Source organism: Abrus precatorius, unplaced genomic scaffold (genome assembly GCF_003935025.1).
Source record: "Abrus precatorius isolate BTA unplaced genomic scaffold, Abrus_2018 Scaffold2, whole genome shotgun sequence".
Taxonomy (NCBI): Eukaryota; Viridiplantae; Streptophyta; class Magnoliopsida; order Fabales; family Fabaceae; genus Abrus; species Abrus precatorius.
In genome coordinates this window covers 30,507,714-30,530,684 of record NW_020874362.1, presented here as the reverse complement: position 1 = coordinate 30,530,684, position 22,971 = coordinate 30,507,714, and the positions used below count along the sequence as shown (strand labels likewise).

Here is a 22,971-nt window from a genome sequence, read left to right as displayed (position 1 = left end):
TTTTAAAATTTCACTTTCTTAATATAAAATTTCAACCGAGTTATAATTATTCAATATTTTCAAACAACAAATTATTTTTGTTTAGGAAGATGCATTAATTTTTAACCTGATAAACTAACATTTTTTTATTATGTACAAGAGTTATTACAATTATTTTTATCAATTTTAAAATATTTATTACTATAAAAAATTAAATAAATAATTAAGAGTCTACCAAATACGTCCAAGATAAATTAATGCTTGATGACTCATAAGATAAGTGAATAAAAAATAAATATAATATATTGTATCAATGTTTATATATAATTGTGAGTGTTGATTCTTGAATAATAGTAGTTTTAGAAGAATTCTTAAAATAGCAATATTTTTTGAAAAATTTTCAAATAATATTTTTATTACTTACTTTTTTTTTTTAAACATGCCAAGCTGCTTTTTTATATTATTTATTTATTTTTAATTCAGCATGATTTAATTTTAAAATTTTAAATTTAATTTAATGTAAATTATTATTATTATTAATTATTATATTTAATTTTTAAAAATTTATAAAGAAGATTAAATTTTAAAATATTTATATAATATATTTATTTATTTATTTAAAAATATTTAATTTAATAATATATGTTCCTAATTAAGATTCAAAATTGCTTGATATTCTTTTAACTCTTCCAAATAAAAGAATAAGATAGGATTCTTTTTTTTATGCAATAGGAATTTATCATGGCCCATGATATACTTAGAAATATTCATGTTTATGCTTAAAAATATTGTTTTTTAAGTTTTTTCAGCATTGAGTGTTATATAAACTCTCAGCATATATTACAATAAAATATTTATTAAGTTTTATAAATTTAATTTATTTTTATTATAATTAATCACAAATCAGTATATATCTTTAATCATTTTCAGTTTTACTATTTTGTCTTAATAAATTTAATTTTTTTTAAATATTTTAATTTTTCTATTTATGTCATTTTATTTTTTTATTATATATAAGTTGTTAATTTTTTATTTTAAGCTTTGAAATTTCATCCTTATTTAATAATAGAATTATCAAAATATATTTAAAATTAATTAGCTATTATTAAATATATATTTTTTAAAATTACTAAACATGTTTATTTATTTATTTATGAAAATCTAAATATATTAATAATTAAATAAATAAATTATAGACAATAAATTAATTAAATTATGACTTAATAAAATTAGTAAAAAGATTACGTAATAATTATAAAAAATAGTAACAAAATTATTTATTTATTTTCAAGTATGTTTATAGTTGAATGATTTACTATAAATTGAATACAATACTTCAAATATATTCTTATAGCTACCAAACCACATTCATTTGTATCTAGCCTAATCTTTTATTTAATTTTAATTAACTTTAATTGTAATATTTTGATCACTATATTTTATCACACATTTAAAATATAATTTACAAATATTATTACAATAAAAACTTTTCAAATGTACTTTTTTATTATAATCCTCTAATACAATTTACAAATTCACTTATTCACTATTTTTTTTCTAGAATTTTAACTTTAAATAATCGATGAATAATTTATAATTTTTTTATTTATATTTATTTTATAAGATCAAATATAAAAATAAGATTTATAATCTATATCATGTCAAAAAATCAGGGGTGACTTTTTATGTCATAGAAATTACTTATTTCTTATATCATAGTAAAGTAAAAATTAATATTTTATCAACGATTTCATATTTATTTTATTTTATTTTATTTTTGTGTTTTTTAAAATTTGGCTTTCTTCATTCTTTAAATATAATTTTTATTTTAATATGTTATTATAGATGAGTACATAAAATAAATTCAATTTATAAATTTTTTAATTTAACAAATGTATAATAATTAGGTTGTTCATTTTTAATTTCTTTAATGAAAGTAATAATATTAATTTTATATTTTAATAAATTAATTAAAATAAATATTATTTTAAATTAAATCACATTATTGACATTTAAAAAAATATTGATTGTATTTATTTTTATTGTAAATAATTCAAGATAATAAAAGAATATTTAATTTGATATATCATTTACAGAACAAATATTGGTTGTAGCATAATTTAAAGAAACCTTTCTCTATAAAAATAAAAAATTTAAATCTAAAAATAATAAGTTTATTTTAGACTTTAATGAGACTCGGATATTAAATGAAACAAATCACTAAACCCTAAACAAATCACTTTAAAGAACTTAATAAACTTTAAATTAAGATTTTTTTTTTCAATTTGAGTGAAGTCATAGAAAATTTTGTGTAGAACATATTTAATTTAAATATAATTAAAAAAATACATTAGATCCTTGATAGATTAAGCCTTAAATATTGTCCATATAAAAAGAAAATATTCACACTTAAACTACTATTAATTATATTCAATCATCATGTTTTTATATGAAAAACATTATATAATAGTAAATAATGCTATAAGAAAAAAATATATTGAAACTAGATAAACATTTGATAATTAATCCTAAAGGATCGAAATTGATATAAATACCTATTTATCAAATAATTTTAAATGCATATTTTAAGAAGTACAAACAAATAATATTAGGGATGGTGGATGCTCGAGACAATACGGAAAGATAGTTTATATTTCTTAAATTAGGATTGCATGAGGAAATACATGTTATTTTTGAAATTAGAATAAGCAAGGTAGGTAAAACTTTTGTATTCACCATTCATATGTGTTATAAGTTAAAGGATTGGAATATAATTTACTATGTATTAGTCAATTTTGTGATAACAAATATAATTTTTATTCAAAGATAATGTATAGTAAAAATTAGTAATAACTCCATTTTTCATTACATATAGACAACATAATTTGTCTAAAATAGATCTAAAGGAGTTAAATAAATAAATAAATAAGAGAACATGTTTATTTTGTGAAAATGTTGAAGACTGAACATGGTACAAAAAAAATTTGGTTACCTTAATTTAAATCATATTTTATAACCTACAATTAAAAAAAATGTCTTGTAAAAGGTTATCTAAAAATATCTTTCAAAAGTTTTATTGTATATGGATTTATTTGGCTTCAATGTAGTTTTAAGTAGGCAATACAAAATATGAACAAGTTATAGTAAATAATTATAGCAAATTCACATGGGTACCTTTTATTGCTCATAAGGATGAATCTTTTGATGTATTCAAAATATTTTATAAAATAATACAAAAAAAAAAATATGTATCACATTTATTAGAAGTGATCATGGAATAAAATTTGAAAATAAAAAATTTGATATTTTCTATGAACAAATTAACATATTTCATAATTTTTCTTCTATAGGAACTTTGTAACAAAAATGGAGTTATAGAAAAAAAAAATAAAACTCTACAAAAAATGGCTAGAATAATGATTTCAAAAAAATATTATTCTAAAACACTTTTTGGTAGAAGTAGTCAATGTTACATATTATGTTCAAAATATAATTATTATATGATAACTATTAAATAACACTCTATATGAATTATATAAAGAAAGAAAACTTAATATATTATATTTTTATGCATTTACATGCACTTGTTTCATCCTTAATTAAATTGGTATTTAATTTTAAGATCGATAAAGGTATATTTTTATGATACTCTTCAAATTCTAAGCCATATAGAGTATATAACTTAAGAAATTTAATAGTAAAAGAATTCATACATGTAAGGCTTAATGAAAGAGAAATGTTCAAAAGAAAATTATCAAATATTGAAGATCAATTTATAAAGTTAGAAACTAGCAAAGAGACACCAAAAAAGTAAAAGACAAAGATAGATCTTCATTCACAGTATAAAGGCAATCATAAATAACAGTACAAATCAAGAATAAAAACACAAAAGAAACATCTATTTAAAGTAGTTCTTAAAAATACTTTAGATGATATAAGAATAATATTCAAAAAATAAGTCACAATCTCACTTGTATCTAAGACAAAGCCAATAACTATTGATAAGACTCTAATATATAAAGGATGGATAATTGTAAAATAAGAAGAACTTAATTCATTAAAAGGGATTATGTATGGCATTTAGTTCACAAAACTTAAGACAAGTCCATTATTGAAACTAAATGTATACTAAAAAAAAACTAGTTAAAAAAGAAAAAATGGTAAGAAATAAAACAAGATTAGTTGCTCAATGTTATAACAAGAAGGTATAAACTTTATTGAAACTTTTGCTCTTATAATTAGATTAGAAGCTATATATACATAATTCTTTCATTTACAACATAGCATCACATCAAATTATTTTAAATGCATGTGAAGTGTGCATTTTTAAATAGTTTTATAAAAGAAGCTTTTGTAAAATAGTAACCAAGATTTGAATATAAAATATTTTCAAATCATGTCTTCAAATTAATAGAAGTTATATATGATTTAAAACAAGTTTCAAGAGTTTGGTATGATAAATTAAGTTATTTTCTTATTTTAAAAGATTTTTCAAGACAAAAAATAGAAAGAACACTATTTAAGAAAACTTATAATTAGAACTTCATCATAGTTTAATATTGATGATATCATTTTTTGTGTTGTAATGATCATCTATGTTAAGAATTCTAAAAATTATGCAAATTAAATTTAAAATAAGTATAATGGGAGTCAAAGTTCTTTTTTGGTCTTCAAATAAAGTATAGAGATCATCATCACCAACAAATCAAAATGAATATTTACCCTATACGTCTATCAACCATTTTAGAAAAAGACAAATCAATTTAATTAGTTGACCAAAAAGTCTATAAAGGTATAATAGGATCTTTATTTTATTTACAAACTAGCATACTGTATATTATATTTAATGTGTATTCCAATAAGACCTAAAAGGATCATAATTAAAAGTTGTAAATTTTTTTTAGACATTTTGTGAATAATACTACTACTATATAAGTATACAAAAAACAAAAAAACTTAATAAGATTCAATAATGCCAACTGAACTTAAGATAAAGTAGAATAAACCAAAAATTGAACTTGATAGTTCATTGGTGCAAATATACTATTTTATTATAGCAAAAAGTAGAATTGAATTTTTTCCTCAACTATAGAAGTATAAACCATATCTATGATAGATTTTTATTTTTTTATTTATTATAGGTAAAATATCAATCTTGAAGATTTTGTATTGAATGAAAGCAATATACTTATCCTTTGTGATAATACTAGTGATATTAATTTACCTACAAATCCAATTTAACACTCTAAAGCAAAACACATTGAAATAAACATCATTTTATTAGAGACTAAATATAAAAAAAGTGTTTAATATTTAATTAATTGATATTAATCATTAGTGGGTATCTATATTTACAAATATATTGAGTGATGATAAATTTAAGTTTATTAGAAAAAAATATTAATATATGTGTATTTAACAAATAGTTTGTCTGTCAAAGCATCTAGCTATAACGTCAAAAGTTTGGGATGTTGCTTAATATGTTTAGTCACACTACATGACAAAATATTTAAATTTAAATAACATTTTACTTTTCTTTTTTCTTACACCAAAAAAGCATGAATGATTTACTCATAATCACCCTTCATGTTCCAGTTTCTTAAAATGCATTAAATGCTTTGACAAATCATCATTCTGTCTATCTTCTTCCTCCTCTTTTAGATTCTTTCTATTTATGTTCTCATACTTGAAAAAAATATAAACTCAAACACATTATATACTCTTACATTTCTACTTTCTCTTGTTGAAAGAAACTTATAAACAAGATCTATAATCACATTGGAGAAGTAATTTGCTAATGCTACCTCACAATCACCCACTAAATCTAGCCTAACTCTTGTCATGACAAGCATTGGAATGACATCATTTCATGAAAGTTTGTCCAACCATATGAACTCTATAAGAGTAGATATAACATAACGTTTGATATCTATGTTGTTAGATGATATAAATTTATACTATTTAATTGCTTATAGTACCTAAATCTCATTTTAAAATTCTGGGATAGTGCAAGAAAGATAAATAGAACGCTTGTTTGTGATCAAATATCCTTTTTGGATATGAATGAAGACATCATTTAGTTCACTCTCTTTCAAGAAGACATAGCTTAAAGCTCTCGTCTTTCTTATTCTCAAAAACCTTGAACCAATTTATAAAAATAATGCATAGGTCATCAATGCAGTAACCTTTGAGGTAAAAATAAATTATAATAGTCTTTACTACAATGCAAGTGTATAATTTCTTGTGTATGTGGTACCTTTGTAATAATATTTACAATACTTCTAATATTGTTCATTTTATAGTTATTTATGCTTATAATACCTATACTAAGTCTTATAATACACACTTTTAATCTTGTTTTTGTTATAGCCTTATATAGTTAATATTATTTCCACACTAAGTAACTCTTGAGTTTAGGAGCCAATAGTTAAATTACCTTAATAATATTTTATTTTATTAACTTTATAAAATTTAAACAATTTTGTTACATTACCTAATAGTTTGAAAGTTTTTACTCATCATTTTAGATCATGCACATGTCATTCATGTTAATATAGTTCAATATTTTGTGTGTTACTAAATATTGTATTAACATACTTTCATGACTAAATTACTTAAACTTTGAGATGTACACTCATATTTTGTGATTTGTATTGTTTCATTATATATATATATATATATATATATATATATTATAATAAATTATTTTTTGAATTAAATATCACAATGAATTGTATGCATTACTCATTTAAAATTATAAAATTAAAGTAAACATCATATATTTCTTTCACTTGTATCATATATTTATTATTTTTTTTACTTAAAAAATCTTTATTATGATACTTCCAATTTAGTTATATTTTTTATAAAATAAAATAATTGTCTAAGTTTTCTTTCTTTATACAAAAAATCTCTACATGATATTTATTTTTTTGTAAAATAAAATAAAATAAATATTACTCCTTTATTCTAATGTTAGTAATATTTTATTATTTAGATTATTCTAAAGAAATAAAAAAAAGTGAGGTAAGGATACTCATTAATAACGAAATTAAATTTACAATTGAAATTAATATTAATAAAAAATTATTTATTAATATACTTATATGAAATAACATAACAAGAAAGTATTTGAATGGAAACATTAGTGTATTTTTAAGAAAAAATATCACTAAAATTAATTCATCTATAAGAAACTATATATAACAAATGTGATATGATTTCTATCACATCCCTTAGTTTTATTTGTTCTTTACCTTACATATTTATTCAATGAAATATAAACAAGTCAATTTGCATAATTTTGTCAAAAAATAATTATATTACATAGCAATATTGTATTTTTAATGTGTGTATGAATATAACCTCTTAAAAAGAAAATTAATATCTCTTCATTTTTAGTTGTTACATATACAAATTGCTAATATTATTTCTGGTAAATATGAGTTGTTTAACTATCTACATAAACCCTAAATTTAATTAAGAAAATATTGAAATTTTTAACAATATATGTTAATTTTGAAATAACAGGAAAACATATTTAAACACATTTTAAAAAAATTTAATTATAAAATTACCATCATAATTTTACAAAAAAAATAATCTAAAATATCATCATAAAAATATACTAAATTATATAGAAAGAGATTTAATAATAATTAAGTATTTCTTTATTAAAATTACATTTCATCAAAATTAAGATTACTAAATAAAGTAAAACAACAATTCTAGAAAAATATTAATTGTTAATAATATAATATCATAACAAAACTATAAGAAACTTCAACTAATGTGTTTCGACCTAATTGATGGGAATTCAATTTAGACTCAACTTTTAACTTATTAGGAACTACTTATAAGTAAAGTGTGAAATGTTAAATTACTAGAGGAAAGAGATATATCTTAATGATAATTGAGAATTTTTAAAATAGTTTAAACTATAATAAATATAATCATACAATATACTTAAAAATCATTATTTTCTATTGACACATTTTTGAAATATAAGATCCTTGTGAACCATATTTATTTCATAAATTTTTAAAATTCTTTGTTTGAAGTTTTCTATTTTTACTTTCACTTTCTTAGTATGATAAATTTAAGAAACATTCCTTTGGAAGTTACTTAATTTTTTTTTGTTTTGTTGGTTTTGTTTCAAAAATGTATGTTATTAACTTGATAATGTTGAAAATAAGATCATCTTTCTTGAATGTTTTATCACCAAGATTACTTCTTCTATAAAAGAATCTACATTGACTCCACTTATTCTTAAATCATTTACAACTCTTCTCATAAGATTCTCATTTAATTAGAAAACAATGCATAAACATTTTTTTTCTCTTATAACATAATATTTCTATCATAATTTCATGCATTGCCCATAAGATTCATATTAATCACTAACATTTTAACATCATTACATGAATACTCTTGCAAGTTATCATATTGATTTATAAGTATCATTGCCTTGTTTATGAGTAAACATCATGGTAATGAACCAATGATATACATTTCATTTTACATGTCTACAAATTTTTATTTATCATGTAACTTTATATTTCTTTTCATACCTTGCATATATTATCATTAAAATTCTTCATATTCTCTACAAATTCTACTGTACACATACACATACGTGAATTATTAATGGGATCAAATATTTAATTAAATTCAAACCTCTATATTAATTCTTGTAATTTTGAATTTACAATATGCATTTAAAATTATTTGATTTTCTTTTTTATCGACCACTCTATCAATTAATAAAGTCAAATTCTCTCATTAAGCTAAAAAAATTGCACATTTCTTTATTATAAAAATAAGCACATAAAACTATATGATACTATTACTTATGAACTAGTCATCAAATATCTCTTTTCTTTATAATACACTTTTCTTTTCCCTATAACACTAATGATAATTCTTTTAACATAATTACTATTAATTTTATTCATTAATTTTTGATATATTAAAAAACTTAATTAATATATTTCATATTTTACTAATTTTATCTCACAATATTTATATATTCTATTATTACTCTTGTCTTACAACTTGACTATACTTTCAACATATCTAAGTAATTATCTTTAAAGAGATGACTTTCACAATACTTTTTTATTGGATTAAAAAGTCAAATTGAGTTAGTCTCTTGTATAGTATCTTATATTATCTTTTCTTTCGCATAATAATTTTTCTTTGAACATTAACATTAGTGCTAAAATTCTCTTGCTAATGATTAAAAAATTAATTGAAAAAATTAAAACTATAGTGTTAGCTTAAATAAAATTAAACAAACAATGAAATTATGTCGATGATAACTTATCGCCTTAGCTAAATAGAATTAATTTTTGTTAAATACTTACTTAAAGACTAGAATATATGAATTTTTTTTATAATAATAATAAGCAAAATTTTTAGAAAAAAATTATAACAGATAATGTTTTAGTTTAAGACTAAAACCTATTTAGGTAAATTCTAAATAGGCTTTAAACTTTTTTTAAGGCATGAAATCAAATTATCTATTATAATTGTTTTAAAAATCTGGGTTATTTCTTAATTAAAATATAAAAAAGTTAAGATTAGATTAAGTTTAAGAATTTATTTTATATTTTTATTAATAATTATAAAAATTTGCATTAATCTGAATTTATTTTTTTATTTTTAAGTATTCATCTAAAAATCATGAAAAAATTAGTTGTTTGTATTGTTTTTTTCTTACAATTCTTTCAATATAAGAAATATGGTAAAAGTAATGTTTTCTGTAAAACTAAATTATTAAAATTTAAAATATTTAAATTTATTTTTTTTTGAAAACTTATTGATGACATATTTAAATATAAATGATATTGTATAATCTGTTGAGAAATGTAGATATATTAGACGATTATAAATACTTTAAAAGGATAAGCTCAACCAAGATACAAAGTTAAATTTAAATCTTAAAAATTGGACCCAATAAATTTTAGATTTGATTTGGGTCACTTAGGCTAATTTAAGCCAAATATAGTATTATATTTTAAGACTTTTATTGTGGTGAAAATTGATAAATTTTTAAACATTTTAACCTAAATTGATTATTTCTATAACACAATGATATTTATGTCTCATCATAATAAATTTTTGAACATATCATAATACATCCCTCAAAATTTTCAAATTCAGAATTTTATCACTTAAAATATAACATTTTTTTAACTTAAATTTGGTAACTGGACCTATTGACCTATTAACTTAAATTTGGTAACTTAAATTTGAACTGACAATTAATTGGGCCATAAAAAGACAGAACGGCCCAAACCCGAATCCAATGACGGGTACCCTATATCTTTCAAATTCTAGTGCCTTCGCACGTTAATTTCAGAATCCTCGTCTTTTTCGTCTTCTTCTTCTCCGTTTGGTTCTGCAACTCACACTCTGGTTCAAATTGAAAGGATTGCAATAAAGTAAAATCTGACAATATGGAAGAGAACAAAGAGCAAATTGTGGATGTTGGATCCGTGGTTGAAGCTGTTTCTGCTGATGACGGTGATGCCCCTCTTTACAACCTCGAAAGTCTTTGCATGCGTTGTGGTGAAAATGTAACTCTCTTTCTCTCTCTTCATTCATCATTGTTTTTAATAATATTTAATCACTTTCCCGTTTTTTCGTCGTCTTCTTCTTCTTTTTTCCGTATCTCCTCCTCGTCGAACTGAAACATTGAATAAGCAACTTTTTTTCTTCTTATCTTTACTCTATGAACGTTGCAAAGTTGAAACAAGGGGCGATATTTGTTTGTTTCTTCTCCTTGAGAGTGACGCTAAGGAGTTACCGCTGGGTTTTTAATTTTTCCGTGAATCGATGCTTTTATGTGGGGCTAAGCGGTGGTGTTAAACGCAGTTTGGAATTTACCGTCGTTTAAACAATATCATAATGATTTGATATAATGATATTTTGTCGGTGAGTAGTGAATTAAGGGTGCGTTTCATGGGCATTGAAGGATGGAGCAGGTAGAACAGGTTGGCACTAGCTGTGAATCACTCAACGGGACTTTGTCGGTGTTGTCTGTTGTATGGTGGTGGTTGCACTGTTTTGGAGGTGGAGCGGGGGTTACACTGGGGATAGGCCCATTGGGCTTGATGGTTGTTCTTCGTTGGTGTAGTGAGGTTGGGCCGAATTGATGGTGTTTTTAATTTTTGGATGGTGTTGTGCATGGAACAACAAGCTATTCACAGACCAAAAAACAAAAGAAGAACAAGCTATTCGTTTGTTTATTGAGGAATTAATATCTAGAATTTTGTTTTTGCTCATTTTTTGTTTTGTTTTGCTTTGCTTTATACCACTACCAAAAGTCAATGAAACAAAAAATTTTGTGTTGTCTAGTAGAGTTTAGTGTATGCTTGGAAAATATTATTTTGTCACAAGTAATTACTTATCATTCAAAAGTTGACAAAAATAAGTGATTGCTTTTGCAAATTAAGCTGAACCAAAGGTACTAAGACTTAGTTTTGGAGCTTCGTTGTATCTTTATTTATAAATCTTAAACTTATCATTTGACTTGAAATTCTATCATGTTTGTCAGGGGATTACAAGATTTTTATTGACTTTGATTCCTCACTTCAGAAAGGTATATGTCTTACTTATTACTCCTTTTATTCATATGATTGGCAAGTGATTATCTTTTTCTTCCTTCCACCAGTATATATGTATTTTGAATCGTGTCTTTTTTTTTAATCTGCCTCTCCTTATGTTGTGCTTTGATTATTTTCTTTCAATTTATTTGTTAATTATTTACTTTAATAAATTAGCATTATCGATCTACAAAGTAGATGATAGATGTTATCGCATGTTGTTATTTTTATCTGCGATTCTTTTTCTCATGTCTGTCCATTAGTTTTCTACGAATTTAATACATTTCCACCTTCACCTTTTGTGTAGATTTTGTTGTCAGCTTTTGAATGTCCTCACTGCGGTGAGAGGTAAGTTGTGTGTAACCTATGTCCTCCCCTTAAACTCTGTGCCTTGAACATAATTGGTCCCATTGATCTTTCCTGAAGCCTAATATCTTTTTAATGTTTTTGTTATCCATTAGGAACAACGAAGTACAGTTTGCTGGTGAAATTCAACCACGGGGTTGTTCCTACTCGTTGGAGATCCCATTAGGCGAACCGAAGGTTGTGTTCATTCTAATTTCACCTCTGCTCCCTGATTATTTATGATTTAAGCAAACTTCCATAGCCGCTAGATGAATTAAAACATGGTGTAATAGTCATGATACATACAATACTGTCTTGAATGGAGGTTCTCCAGTGCCTTCCCAGTGTCTAGGCATGATTTTAATGGCCAGATGCTCAGTGAATGTCCACCTCAGGCCGTGTTATGCGCTAGTGACCGTCCCTAGAATGAAGGGGTGATTTTTCATAATTTTTCTGATTTGTCTATTGCCAATAATAATCTAAAATCCTCTATAGGATTAGTTATAAATGCCTTCAGCATTTGCTGCAATAGCACGGGTGAACCAAAAACCTATTAATAATTAATAAATAAGAACACATTCCAAATAATTAAAAAAATAGATAAATAAATCAAATTCAAGCTAGTAACTAATCCCAACAGTGAAATCTTAAAAAAAATGATATATGCAAAAAATCTCAAGTGTCCTTGATCTTGAGACAATTCCCGTTATAAATAAGAATCAGAATGCTAGCGGCAATAATTAATATGGACATAATAGAAGTAAGGGAGTCAATCAAGTAGCCAAACTGTGTTTTAAATTGAGTCCATATTTAGCAAAAAGACATCTTCCTTAAAGAGTTGATGAAGTAAAACTGTTTGAAGTAAAATGGCATTACATACAAAAGTATGGTAAAACATAATCATGAGAAAATAAGAACTGCAATGTTAAGGAAGAACAGCGCATGGAGAAAAGTGCTATTTTCTTCTTCTTCATTCTTCATCAATTTCCAAAATTGTAAGAAGGCATTGAAAAATACCGTAGTGTTGTAACATTTGTTCAAAATGTTATAAGGATTTTTTAGGATGACATTATAATGTACTTTTTCTCCCTCTAAAATTGCTGCCTCACTGTTTGTGGCATTTGGCTGGCTTAGCACCTTAGGTTTCTGTTTACAATTGAAAACACTGCAACTGGTATAGCTGGTATTTTGTATGCATACTATTGGGTCAAGTATGACAAGCATCTCATTGGTGGAAAAAGTCTAGCCATCCTAATTCTCCTTTATTGCATTTTCCTTCTTCCTCATCCTCTTACCATGTTTATAATAGTAATTAACGGTTATTATGATAATTTGGGAAATAGGAGTCTTTTTGGGAGGACAAATAATATGTTTGTCATACAAAATAAGGGGTATATGGAAGTTAATTGCCCATGGTGAAGCATTGATTCACACACAATGACAAACTAAGAGAAGAGTCTAGAAACTAAACTTACCAACCCAATCCATACATTGGTGCATTGCATGAAACAGAATCTTCAGAAAGTAGGCTACTCCAAGTAGCCTTATCCAATGTCAGTCTAATAAATATATTTTCGATGTATGCATATGTGGGATTATCTTGTTTCTTATTTTGATTCACACTACACTTTTTGTTAACCATTCTGCAAATTTGTTTGTAAGCATGTCTTGTTAATAAGTTTAATGAATGCAGATGCTAAATCGACAAGTGGTAAAATCAGAATCTGCTACCATTAAGGTACTTAAACTCATTCTTCTCTTTTGAGGTTCTGCCATTCTTCAGATTCTTTCTTCTACTTCTATCTGTCCTTTGTTCTGCTGACTCATTCTGTTAACACTTTTGTAATTTTTCCTTTGTACCTGTCCTCCTGTATGCAAGTTCTATTGTGATGTCTATAATTATATTCTTTTGCTTGGTGAACTATGTATTTCTGCTAGGAATAGACTAATTGCCAAAGCTCTAATTAGTTGATTGTATGATATTATGCATAAACACCATTTTAATTTGTAAGTTATAAATAAAACAAGGTTGAATTCCACTGCAAAAAAAAAAAAAAGGTTTCAGAAATCCCACTTCAAGAAAAAATATTTCCGAAATTATACGATTCATCTCTATTGATTCTAAATGACTGTAAATTATGACTAATATAGTTCTACTATTGAAAATTTGAATTGTAATAAATTTATTTATAGGGCTCCTTGCTTATATATGATTCTGCAGATACCAGAACTGGATTTTGAGATTCCACCTGAGGCTCAGCGTGGTAGTTTGTCAACGGTACTTCTGATACTTAAGTTGTTCTTTTCTCACTCCTAGCATTGACTGGTCTGCTTTTTTTTTTTTTTTTTTTTTTTTTTTGGGGTTTGTGAGGCTTGCTTGTGATTGTATTTGTCAGTAAAAATCTCAACATTGATTTCTTTTTTGTCATACACATCATACAATTTGAAAAGTTGTAATTTGATTGTATGTTGATGTGTTCTTTTTATTTCATCAAATAAAAGCTGAGCATGTTATCCTTCTATTATATATATTTCTGTTGGTATGAAACAAAGCAAGTATTTTGGGTAGATTTCTGAAGCTCTAGATTTAACTCTTAATCATATTATAACTGGCTGTTTCTGTATGCTCCCATTTAGTAACAAGGATCCATACATTTATATTAGAGACGTAAATTTTTGTGTTAGAGCACTATCTGTAGGTATTTTATGAAGAGTCAGGTTAAATTCATGATTAGTTGAACATTTGTCATTGTATGATTCAAACATATTACTTCTGGTTTTGTTATAGGTGGAAGGGATACTTATGAGAGCTGCTGATGAACTTCAGGCTCTTCAAGAGGAACGCAGAGTACTATTTTCTTCTGCACCCTATATTATTGTTTGATATATAAGTTTCCCTTTAAATAATTTAATGTCATGCTTTTTACCTTCTAGAAAGTGGCTCCAGAGACAGCAGAAGCAATTGATCAGTTCTTGGTGAAATTGCGAGCCTGTGCAACAGGACAATCATCCTTAACATTTATTCTTGATGATCCTGCAGGAAACAGCTTCATTGAAAACCCGTAAGAGACTATTTCTTCTTGAAGCGCTTTTTAATGAATAAAAGTTATTTTATACAAGAAGAGAATATTATATGGTAGAGGCTTAGATATCATAATATAAGTAAACAACAAAAACATTGAAGAGAATGATTTTCATCTCAGTATGGCTCTCAAATTTCCTTGCATATCCATTAAATGCACTACTTTGTTGTTACCATTGGCTGACAACCATAAAAATGCTAAAAAAACCACCACCTTAACTTGTAGAATATACCAATAAAGGAAAACTGTCCTTGAATGTTCTAGAATTCCTCTCAAACCATAAATCCTAAATAACAGCAAACATTTTAGCACTCCACCAGAGGGCCTTCTACTCAGTTCTCCCACAACATCTCAAACTTTTGGACAAGGTTAAGAATCACACACCTTAACTATCAAGTGACTGTGCAGCACATAAATCAATGTATGCAAGTCTTAAACTGAGAAACATACTGTACAGTCCTTAGAGAAGAACATTCAGCTTTGTCAAGCCTGGTCATTTTTATTAGAGTGGCTAAGATAACCAAAACACCACTTAACCTAATAAGCCTTAAAATCACAATTACATAGCAAAAATATTTTTCCAATATGAGTATACTTTCTAAGTACAAAAACTTCAGCAGAGTTTTCCTTGTATTTCAACATTTCAAAAGGACCAAAACTATAAACACTTACTGAAATGCACAACAACTGCCCAAAACAAGAGAAAATAACACATTGTATTAAATATTTAATACAAAAGAAATGATTTCACAATGAAGTGCAACTTCTAGTAGGCTACTACTTAGCTACTTGGTATCTTGATGGAAAATAGAAGGGAGGTGAGTCATTATAACTACAATGAACTAGCACTGCAAGCCATAGCTTAGAAGAGGAACCTCATTTTACTGGTCACAGATTGCTATGTGAAAAATTTAGAAATAGCTATGTGAATGTGTGGAGAAGTCAACATCAAATAGAAACAATTGAACATACAGTGGGTTTCAATTGTATCTATTTCCTTGAAGCTGTATGAGATGTATCAGAGCTGTATCGCATTTGGAGCTATAATTTTATTTTAAAAATTGGGGATACTTCTTGGATACAATCCTTGACGTATTGTAGGTGTATCATTGTTAGATACATGTATGACACAGATACTTTAGCAAAAGTGGAGTATCCAAGCTTACATCAAGCCATTAAACAAGTATTCACAATGCAGAAATTTATGAGTGATTAAATAATATAAGAGACTTGCTTCTCCATGCATAAGATCTTAAATAGTAATATAACAAAACAAATAAAAATAATAAATGTAAAAATCATAAAAGCATGCCATCATGATCATTATCCATCCACAGCTAGGAAGATCCAAATAAAATTACTTCTAAGGACTCTAGAGGTAGCAAGTGAGAAATTATTTAGGGAATTTAAACACTGAAGTATTTCAACAACAACCTTATCCTACTAGATGAGATTAGCAATACGGAACACATGACACTATTGGATTTGGTTAGAAATCAAACTCAGATATATTTAACATATGATTTCTTCTAATAATTTTTTTCAAGTTCATTTTGACCTCTCTCTACGCTTCTTCACAAAGCTTAAAGTCATGAGATCAACTATCCTTACCAATGCTTTCATTGATCTTCCTTGCATGTGGTCAAATCAACTTAATTGATTGTGTCATCTTTGCTTAGACTTTATAAAATTATTTAATGATCGACTAACTGTCGTTGGTAAGGAAGATAAAAGGTTAACTCTCTTCACCAGTGCTTTCAATGACCTTTTTTGCATATGTTCAAATCAACTTGGTCAATTTTGTCATCTTTCCTTTGACTTTATAAAATTATTTTGGGATAAACTAGCTAAAGGTGGTAAGGAGGCTAGATAAAAGGTAAATCCTCAAAGCCCTAAACATACATACATGTGAGGGAACTTGTATTTGTTGGTGAGGAGTCTTGTATCTTTATTTGGTTCTCATTAACATTAGTCAGACTTAGTCCTTTAAGCTACTTCTATTTTATTTAAATTGGGGGCATATATGAATAGGTTTGCACCATCATCTGATCCATCACTGACTATCAAGTTTTATGAGAGAACTCCTGAGCAGCAAGCATCATTGGGATACCTAGTTGATTCCACACAGATCGAAGGGACTCATGATGAAGCACCAGAAGGGGGAGAAGACGTGACTGCTGATCAAGCAAGGAGAGAACCACATGGATCAATAGGAGCAGCTGCTGGTCAACGTGCCATTGCGCAGAGTAATGGTGCAGATATTGCTGAGGCCTTATTTCGATATACTTCCCCAGAAGAGGTGTGTATTGCTGAACTGTTTAATACTGAGTTTTGGTCCTTTTTGTTGATCTCCCTTTCAGTGTCATATTGTTGCTTGTTCTTGACAGGTGATGACTTTCCCATCAACTTGTGGTGCTTGTACTGCCAGGTGTGAGACTCGAATGTTTGTCACCAGTATCCTTTTTGCCATTTCTGATATTGCCACTGGGGTATACTCTGTGTTTGTTACATTTACGCAGAAGGATTCTGTTGCTTTAGCATCATTGACAACTATAATTTTAATTGATTGTGTAAAAGGATTCAAATTTTGTATTTGTAAGAGAGAATGAAGCTTCATAACTGAAATCATATAAAAGCTTCAACCTATTTTTTGATTCCATTTTTGATGCATTTCCACTTGAAATTTGAAGCTTTAGTCACTTCTTTGGTATGCAGTGAATTTTTTTTATAACCATGTGTTTGGCTAAAATTCCTGAAAATAATTTTTGTTTCCTAATTTTGGAAAGTTGGCTCCTGATTCATGCTAGCTACTCAACGATAATGTTGAATGATTTGAGATTAAAACGAAACAGTTGTTTACAGGGTTGAATTGAATTCTGATTGCTGATTTGTAAAGACTGTAGATAATATTCATTTGCTTGCTTTGCTAACAGAGACAAGCCAATTCTTATTATTATTGTTAGTCTGTATGAGCAACTTATCTTGTTAGTTCATCTACACACTTTGTTGAGCTTAACAATGAGAAGATATTCCTTACTTCCAAGAAGTAATTGTCATGGCATCCACATGCGATTCTTGTGGTTACCGCAACTCTGAGGTATATGCTGATTTCTTGATCGTAGTTCTCTTTTTTGAGAGATGAAATAAATATTGCTCTTCAACTTGCAGTTGAAACCTGGTGGACGAATTCCCGAGAAAGGAAAAAGAATTACTCTCTGTGTGAAGAATGTAAATGACCTGAGCCGCGATGTAATAAAGGTTTGTAGTCTGTATCCGGATCTGAACAAATCTCAGACCAATGAAACCAAGCTGTCTGTTAGTTTATATATGTTAGGTGGTAGATATTGGATCCTGAAGTTAATAATTTGTTTGCATTTAGTGAACGCTATCACTTTTCTTATTTCTAATGTGTTATTGCTATAGATTGGGATCAATAATAGAAAAATCATTAGAAAAGAAGGTACTTTGTTAATTGAAGTTATAGGTTGCAAGGGTGGGGCAGCTGTAAGCATCCAAACCTTCTTGTAGTGATCGTTTGGAAGGACCTGGAGGGTGGGGGTGGGGGGGAAGGAACAGCTTATCATGTGGACTGTTGTGATGTTCCAATGCAAATTTTTGTTCTATTTTCAGTTTAGTTTGTTATTACACTTGGATGAAGCTAAAGCATTTTAATGAATCAAATTCACATTTTGTGGTTATCGGAAGCCTGATATTGATGGTTTCATCAAGAACTTTGTGCCAAATTGTGATGTACTAAAATTGAGATGATACTCAGGTATTTCTGGTAAAGACAAACCTGTGAAAAATGTCATAATGTTGTGGATTAACTATTCTGTTTGTATGACCAGTTAAACTTCATTTTCTGTGATCTGAGACCTAGAAATACATTTTATTATCAATTGGCTGACTAGTTTAATTTGATTAGTCTGATACTGCAAGTGTAAAAGTTCCTGAACTTGAGTTGGAACTGGCAAGCGGCACCTTGGGAGGAATTGTTACAACTGTTGAAGGTTTAATTACAAAAATTAGTGAAAGTAAGTATGTGCGTCTCTCCCCCCCCCCCAACACACACCATACACACATTAACATCAAGGTGATGTATTGTATGGAAATGGGAAAAGTGGTGTCGTTGAGCTCCCCATGAACAAAGTGATGAAGATGTGACTATCGTTTATATCTTCCTAGTTTCAACTTCCAGAACATCATTAGTTCTTTCATTCCAAATAATCTACATCAAATATGTTGGAAAAGGATTCTAAATTGCAAATTTGTAACCATTTTGGAAAGTTGGATTTTATATTGTTCTTTCATCCACATTACATTTATGTTTTCCCTGATCCTGTTGTATGATTAATTTAATATAATCTATATATCTCTGCTCAAATTTAGAAGTTGATTTGATGTGATTTGCATGTACAGGCCTTGAGAGGGTCCATGGCTTCACTTTTGGAGATAGTCTTGATGAACATAGAAGGAGCAAGTGGCTAGACTTTAAAGCAAGGCTAAACAAGGTAGCACATTGCGCTATATCTGAGTTGGCTTAAATTCCACTTCTTATATGTCTATCACTCTGGGCATAGTAGTAGCTGTTCATATATCAATTCTATTGATTAGATTACCATCATATGACAATGTTTATTATTTATTATTTTCAGTGTTTTACAGCAGACTGGTAGAAAAGGAAAGAGTAATAATAGAAGACTATAGGCATTGTAGTTTCATTTGTGTTTCTAATATTAGCTTGTGCATTTTCTGTTCTCTTTTATGAGGGGATATGTTATCCTCTCCGTAAATTTGATTCGTGAACTCTTACAAGTTTACCTCATGTAAAATATTTAAAATCTCATAATGAAATAAATTTCAATAATAAAGTTAAAATCATACCTAAATAGGCAAATCATATAATGATGATGTGATTTTGGTGCCATAATTATAAATGTGATGTTTCACAACTTGCAGAGGGAAGAAAAGTGTTGTCATTCCAAATGGTGTTATGTTGGTGAAAAAATCATACTTCTATAGCCAAATCATATAATGATAATGTGATTTTGGTGTCATAATTATAAATGTGATGTTTCACAACTTGCAAAGAGGGGAGAAAAGTGGTGCCCTCATTCCAAATGGTGTTATTTTCGTGAAAAGAAATGTGATTTTGCTGTTGTTTAGTTAAACTCGTAAAATCAGGTGTAAACTCAAGTTTACCTGTGTTCACCTGAGTTTACGTGCGTTTATTAAAAAACAAGTTTACATGCAATTTGACACAGTTTCCTTGTCTAAGATCTTAAACTCGAATTTACGAGTTAAATTGAGAGTTTAACAACCATGATCAGTATGCTTTGATTTGACTTTGCCTTAGACCTATCGGTTTAAGGTTTTTGATCCTATTTCTTTTATCTGCATCTTTTCAATTTATGCAGCTTCTTAGCTTGGAAGAAGCTTGGACTCTAATTCTTGATGATGCATTAGCCAATTCTTTTGTAGCACCTGCAACTGATGATCTTAAAGATGACAATCAATTAGCATGTAAGTTTTCCAACAATATGATACTTCAAGCTATACTTTATGCAGCTGACATTTTCAGAATTTGAACTTGAACATGTTGAATATCTGCATTGTCCTTTTGCCGTTTTGCATGAGAAACTAAAAATGATAGATAGATAGATATAGATATATAGAATAATCTAGAAATTACAATAGAGAAGAAGGTTTATCATGATTTTTTAATCATATAATAGTTATTATTGTTCATGAATATAATGCATTCTGCACCTTTAGTTCCAGCTTCTTGCTGAAATGATAACTTCGTATCTTCTGAGTAAAGTGTACTGAAATTAAAAGCAGAAAATTATTTTCATGCCTTAGGTTTTATTGTGTTGTGCAGTTTGCTTGTATAGTGATGTGGTTTCAACTTTCTATGCACCATATGACTATGGATTATGTCATTCCTTGTTATTGGTAAAAAAATAAAATTCATTGTGGTAAAATGGATCATGCAATGTTTTGAACTGAAGATATCTGATTCTTTGATACCTTGTTTCCTCATCATTGATAAAAATATTTTTCTTCATTTAGCGAGATAGATTTTGTCTATGTTTTGTACTGCAAGATATCTGATTCAATTCAACCATAAGTTACTCGGGAATCCAGTGTACTACTACCATGGAAACAAAAATACAGGAATGAGTTTAGTTGCATATGACATTTCCCTCGTTAGGGGCATGCATTTGAACCTTTTGGATTGCTGTGCGGCTGTGCCTCGACTTTACCTGCATAATGGCTATCATTTTATGGTTGAGTTTAATGAGCTGTGTATAATATAAAACTTGCTTGTTTACTATTATTGGCATGTTATCTACACTCGGCTGCATAGTTTTTCCATGTTAATATGTCTTATGGTTTTCTGTTTTGGCAATTTTGTCGACATCTCTCTCCAGTTGAGGAATATGAGAGGTCATGGGAACAAAATGAAGAATTAGGTCTGAATGATATGGATACCTCTTCTGCCGATGTTGCTTATGAATCAACAAATACTGCTAAAACTGAGTAAAGAGCATATGGAGACCTTGTTTCTTTTTCCTCTCCTTCCACCCCCAACCAAAACAAATGGAGCGAAGCTGTTGTGAAAAGGAATAGTTTATCGGTTTGATGATACTAAGTACACAAAGGATGGGAAGGTCAGATTTCTTGACCCTCATGTCAATGTCTGATTGATTTACTAATTATGTAAGCAAGCCCATTAACTCGTATCATCCTTCCGAAGTTATTCTGTCGTGAAGATGTAATTTCTTACAATTTGTAAGTTAATTGCTTATTTCTGGTTTTTGTGGGCCATCTGGCATTGTTCCTTTTCCTTCTTCAAAGCTTCTGGATAGGATACATTAGTCCTACTTTATTGTCCATTAAAATTCAACTTCTGGCAAATAATTTAAAAATGAAATTTGTAATATATATATATATATAGATAGATATTGAGATATGAAAATGTGATAATCGTGGGGTCGAGCTACGACTTTTTTTTGCATTAAATGTGATGGATGAAAACAGGGAGTTCGTGATTTTTTCACATAAATACAGCAAAACAATTGTTCACTGATTTTTCGAAGTTAGCAAAATCAAAGCTTCTGGCTGAAAAAGAAAGGTGAAAGTTTTTGTTTTTGGAGCAAGAATAACAGTGTGAAATAAATACATTGTATTGGGTATCATCTATAGCTCAATGCCTTCCATTTTTACTACTATGGACATGAAATATTGTTACATTTGATTTGTGAACTGTTACTAGAAAAACTAGAAAAAAAAAATGATCCTGGCAATCTCCTTTCTTCTTAAATGGGGCATAATAGTGAAGTTTTATGATCCTTTTAGCTTATTTGATTCGGCTTTTTTAGGAGAGTCACTTTCTCGTTAACTTTCCAAGATTTATTTTAAAAGTAATTATTTATCTTAAAATAAATGTTATTAAACGTTGATTATTTCATATAGGTCTTATTTTCGAAATTATGGGCTATCAGGTGATAAGGCGAAACAAAGGAAAAGTTACATATTAAAACGCATAGTTAATTATTACTGACCAATGGTAAAGCCAATAAATATCTTCATCTAAAGATTTTCTGTATAAGCAAATGTTAATTGTGATTTATTATATTTTTGAAAATAAGATGGGAATGGTTTAGTAACTTTGCGCCTTTCAACTCAATGTCTTCCATTTGTACAATTTCCGCTATGAAATTAGGCTATATTTGGTTTGTTTCTATTTTTACTTAAAGGAACTTGAAATGAAAAAACAAAGAGACAATAAAAATAGTGTATTGTTTTTGTAATAAATGAGGACAATGTGTTTCTCTACTAACTGTCGAATCACCATGTATGCATTGCCTTCCGGTGTGCTATGTTTGATATTCTGTAAGAGCTCATTTTTATGCCTTTGATAGATTTGTTTTGTTGGTAGAGTCATAAAA

At 27.5% G+C, this 22,971-nt stretch overlaps 1 protein-coding gene across 2 annotated transcripts; it reads left to right on the top strand.

The window, feature by feature from the left end:
- The first annotated feature begins 10,340 nt into the window (after nt 1-10,340).
- LOC113857641 (zinc finger protein ZPR1-like) lies at nt 10,341-22,289 on the top strand. Of its 2 annotated transcripts, XR_003503287.1 has the most exons (17): nt 10,359-10,559; nt 11,540-11,584; nt 11,896-11,936; nt 12,050-12,131; nt 13,627-13,671; nt 14,155-14,211; nt 14,722-14,781; nt 14,868-14,995; nt 17,048-17,315; nt 17,404-17,470; nt 18,043-18,113; nt 18,185-18,274; nt 18,942-19,050; nt 19,436-19,527; nt 20,434-20,539; nt 21,451-21,690; nt 22,061-22,289. XR_003503287.1 is itself a non-coding variant. In XM_027489732.1 (16 exons), the coding sequence occupies exons 1-16, from the start codon at nt 10,440-10,442 to the stop codon at nt 21,561-21,563; spliced, it is 1,494 nt and encodes a 497-aa protein (XP_027345533.1). In that variant the 5' UTR covers nt 10,341-10,439; the 3' UTR covers nt 21,564-21,986. The 2 variants fall into 2 exon arrangements, 1 of the variants encoding a protein (XP_027345533.1); XM_027489732.1 differs by lacking the exon at nt 22,061-22,289 and having other exon boundaries at nt 10,341-10,559; nt 21,451-21,986.
- Nucleotides 22,290-22,971: the final 682 nt, after the last annotated feature.

Bases quoted from the DNA above. Each gene is read 5' to 3' on its own strand.
- LOC113857641 (XM_027489732.1), top strand. From the start codon at position 10,440: ATGGAAGAGAACAAAGAGCAAATTGTGGATGTTGGATCCGTGGTTGAA. The intron at 10,560-11,539 runs GTAACTCTCTTT...CATGTTTGTCAG, and splicing joins GCATGCGTTGTGGTGAAAAT to GGGATTACAAGATTTTTATT. The intron at 18,275-18,941 runs GTTTGTAGTCTG...TAATTTGATTAG, and splicing joins TGAGCCGCGATGTAATAAAG to TCTGATACTGCAAGTGTAAA.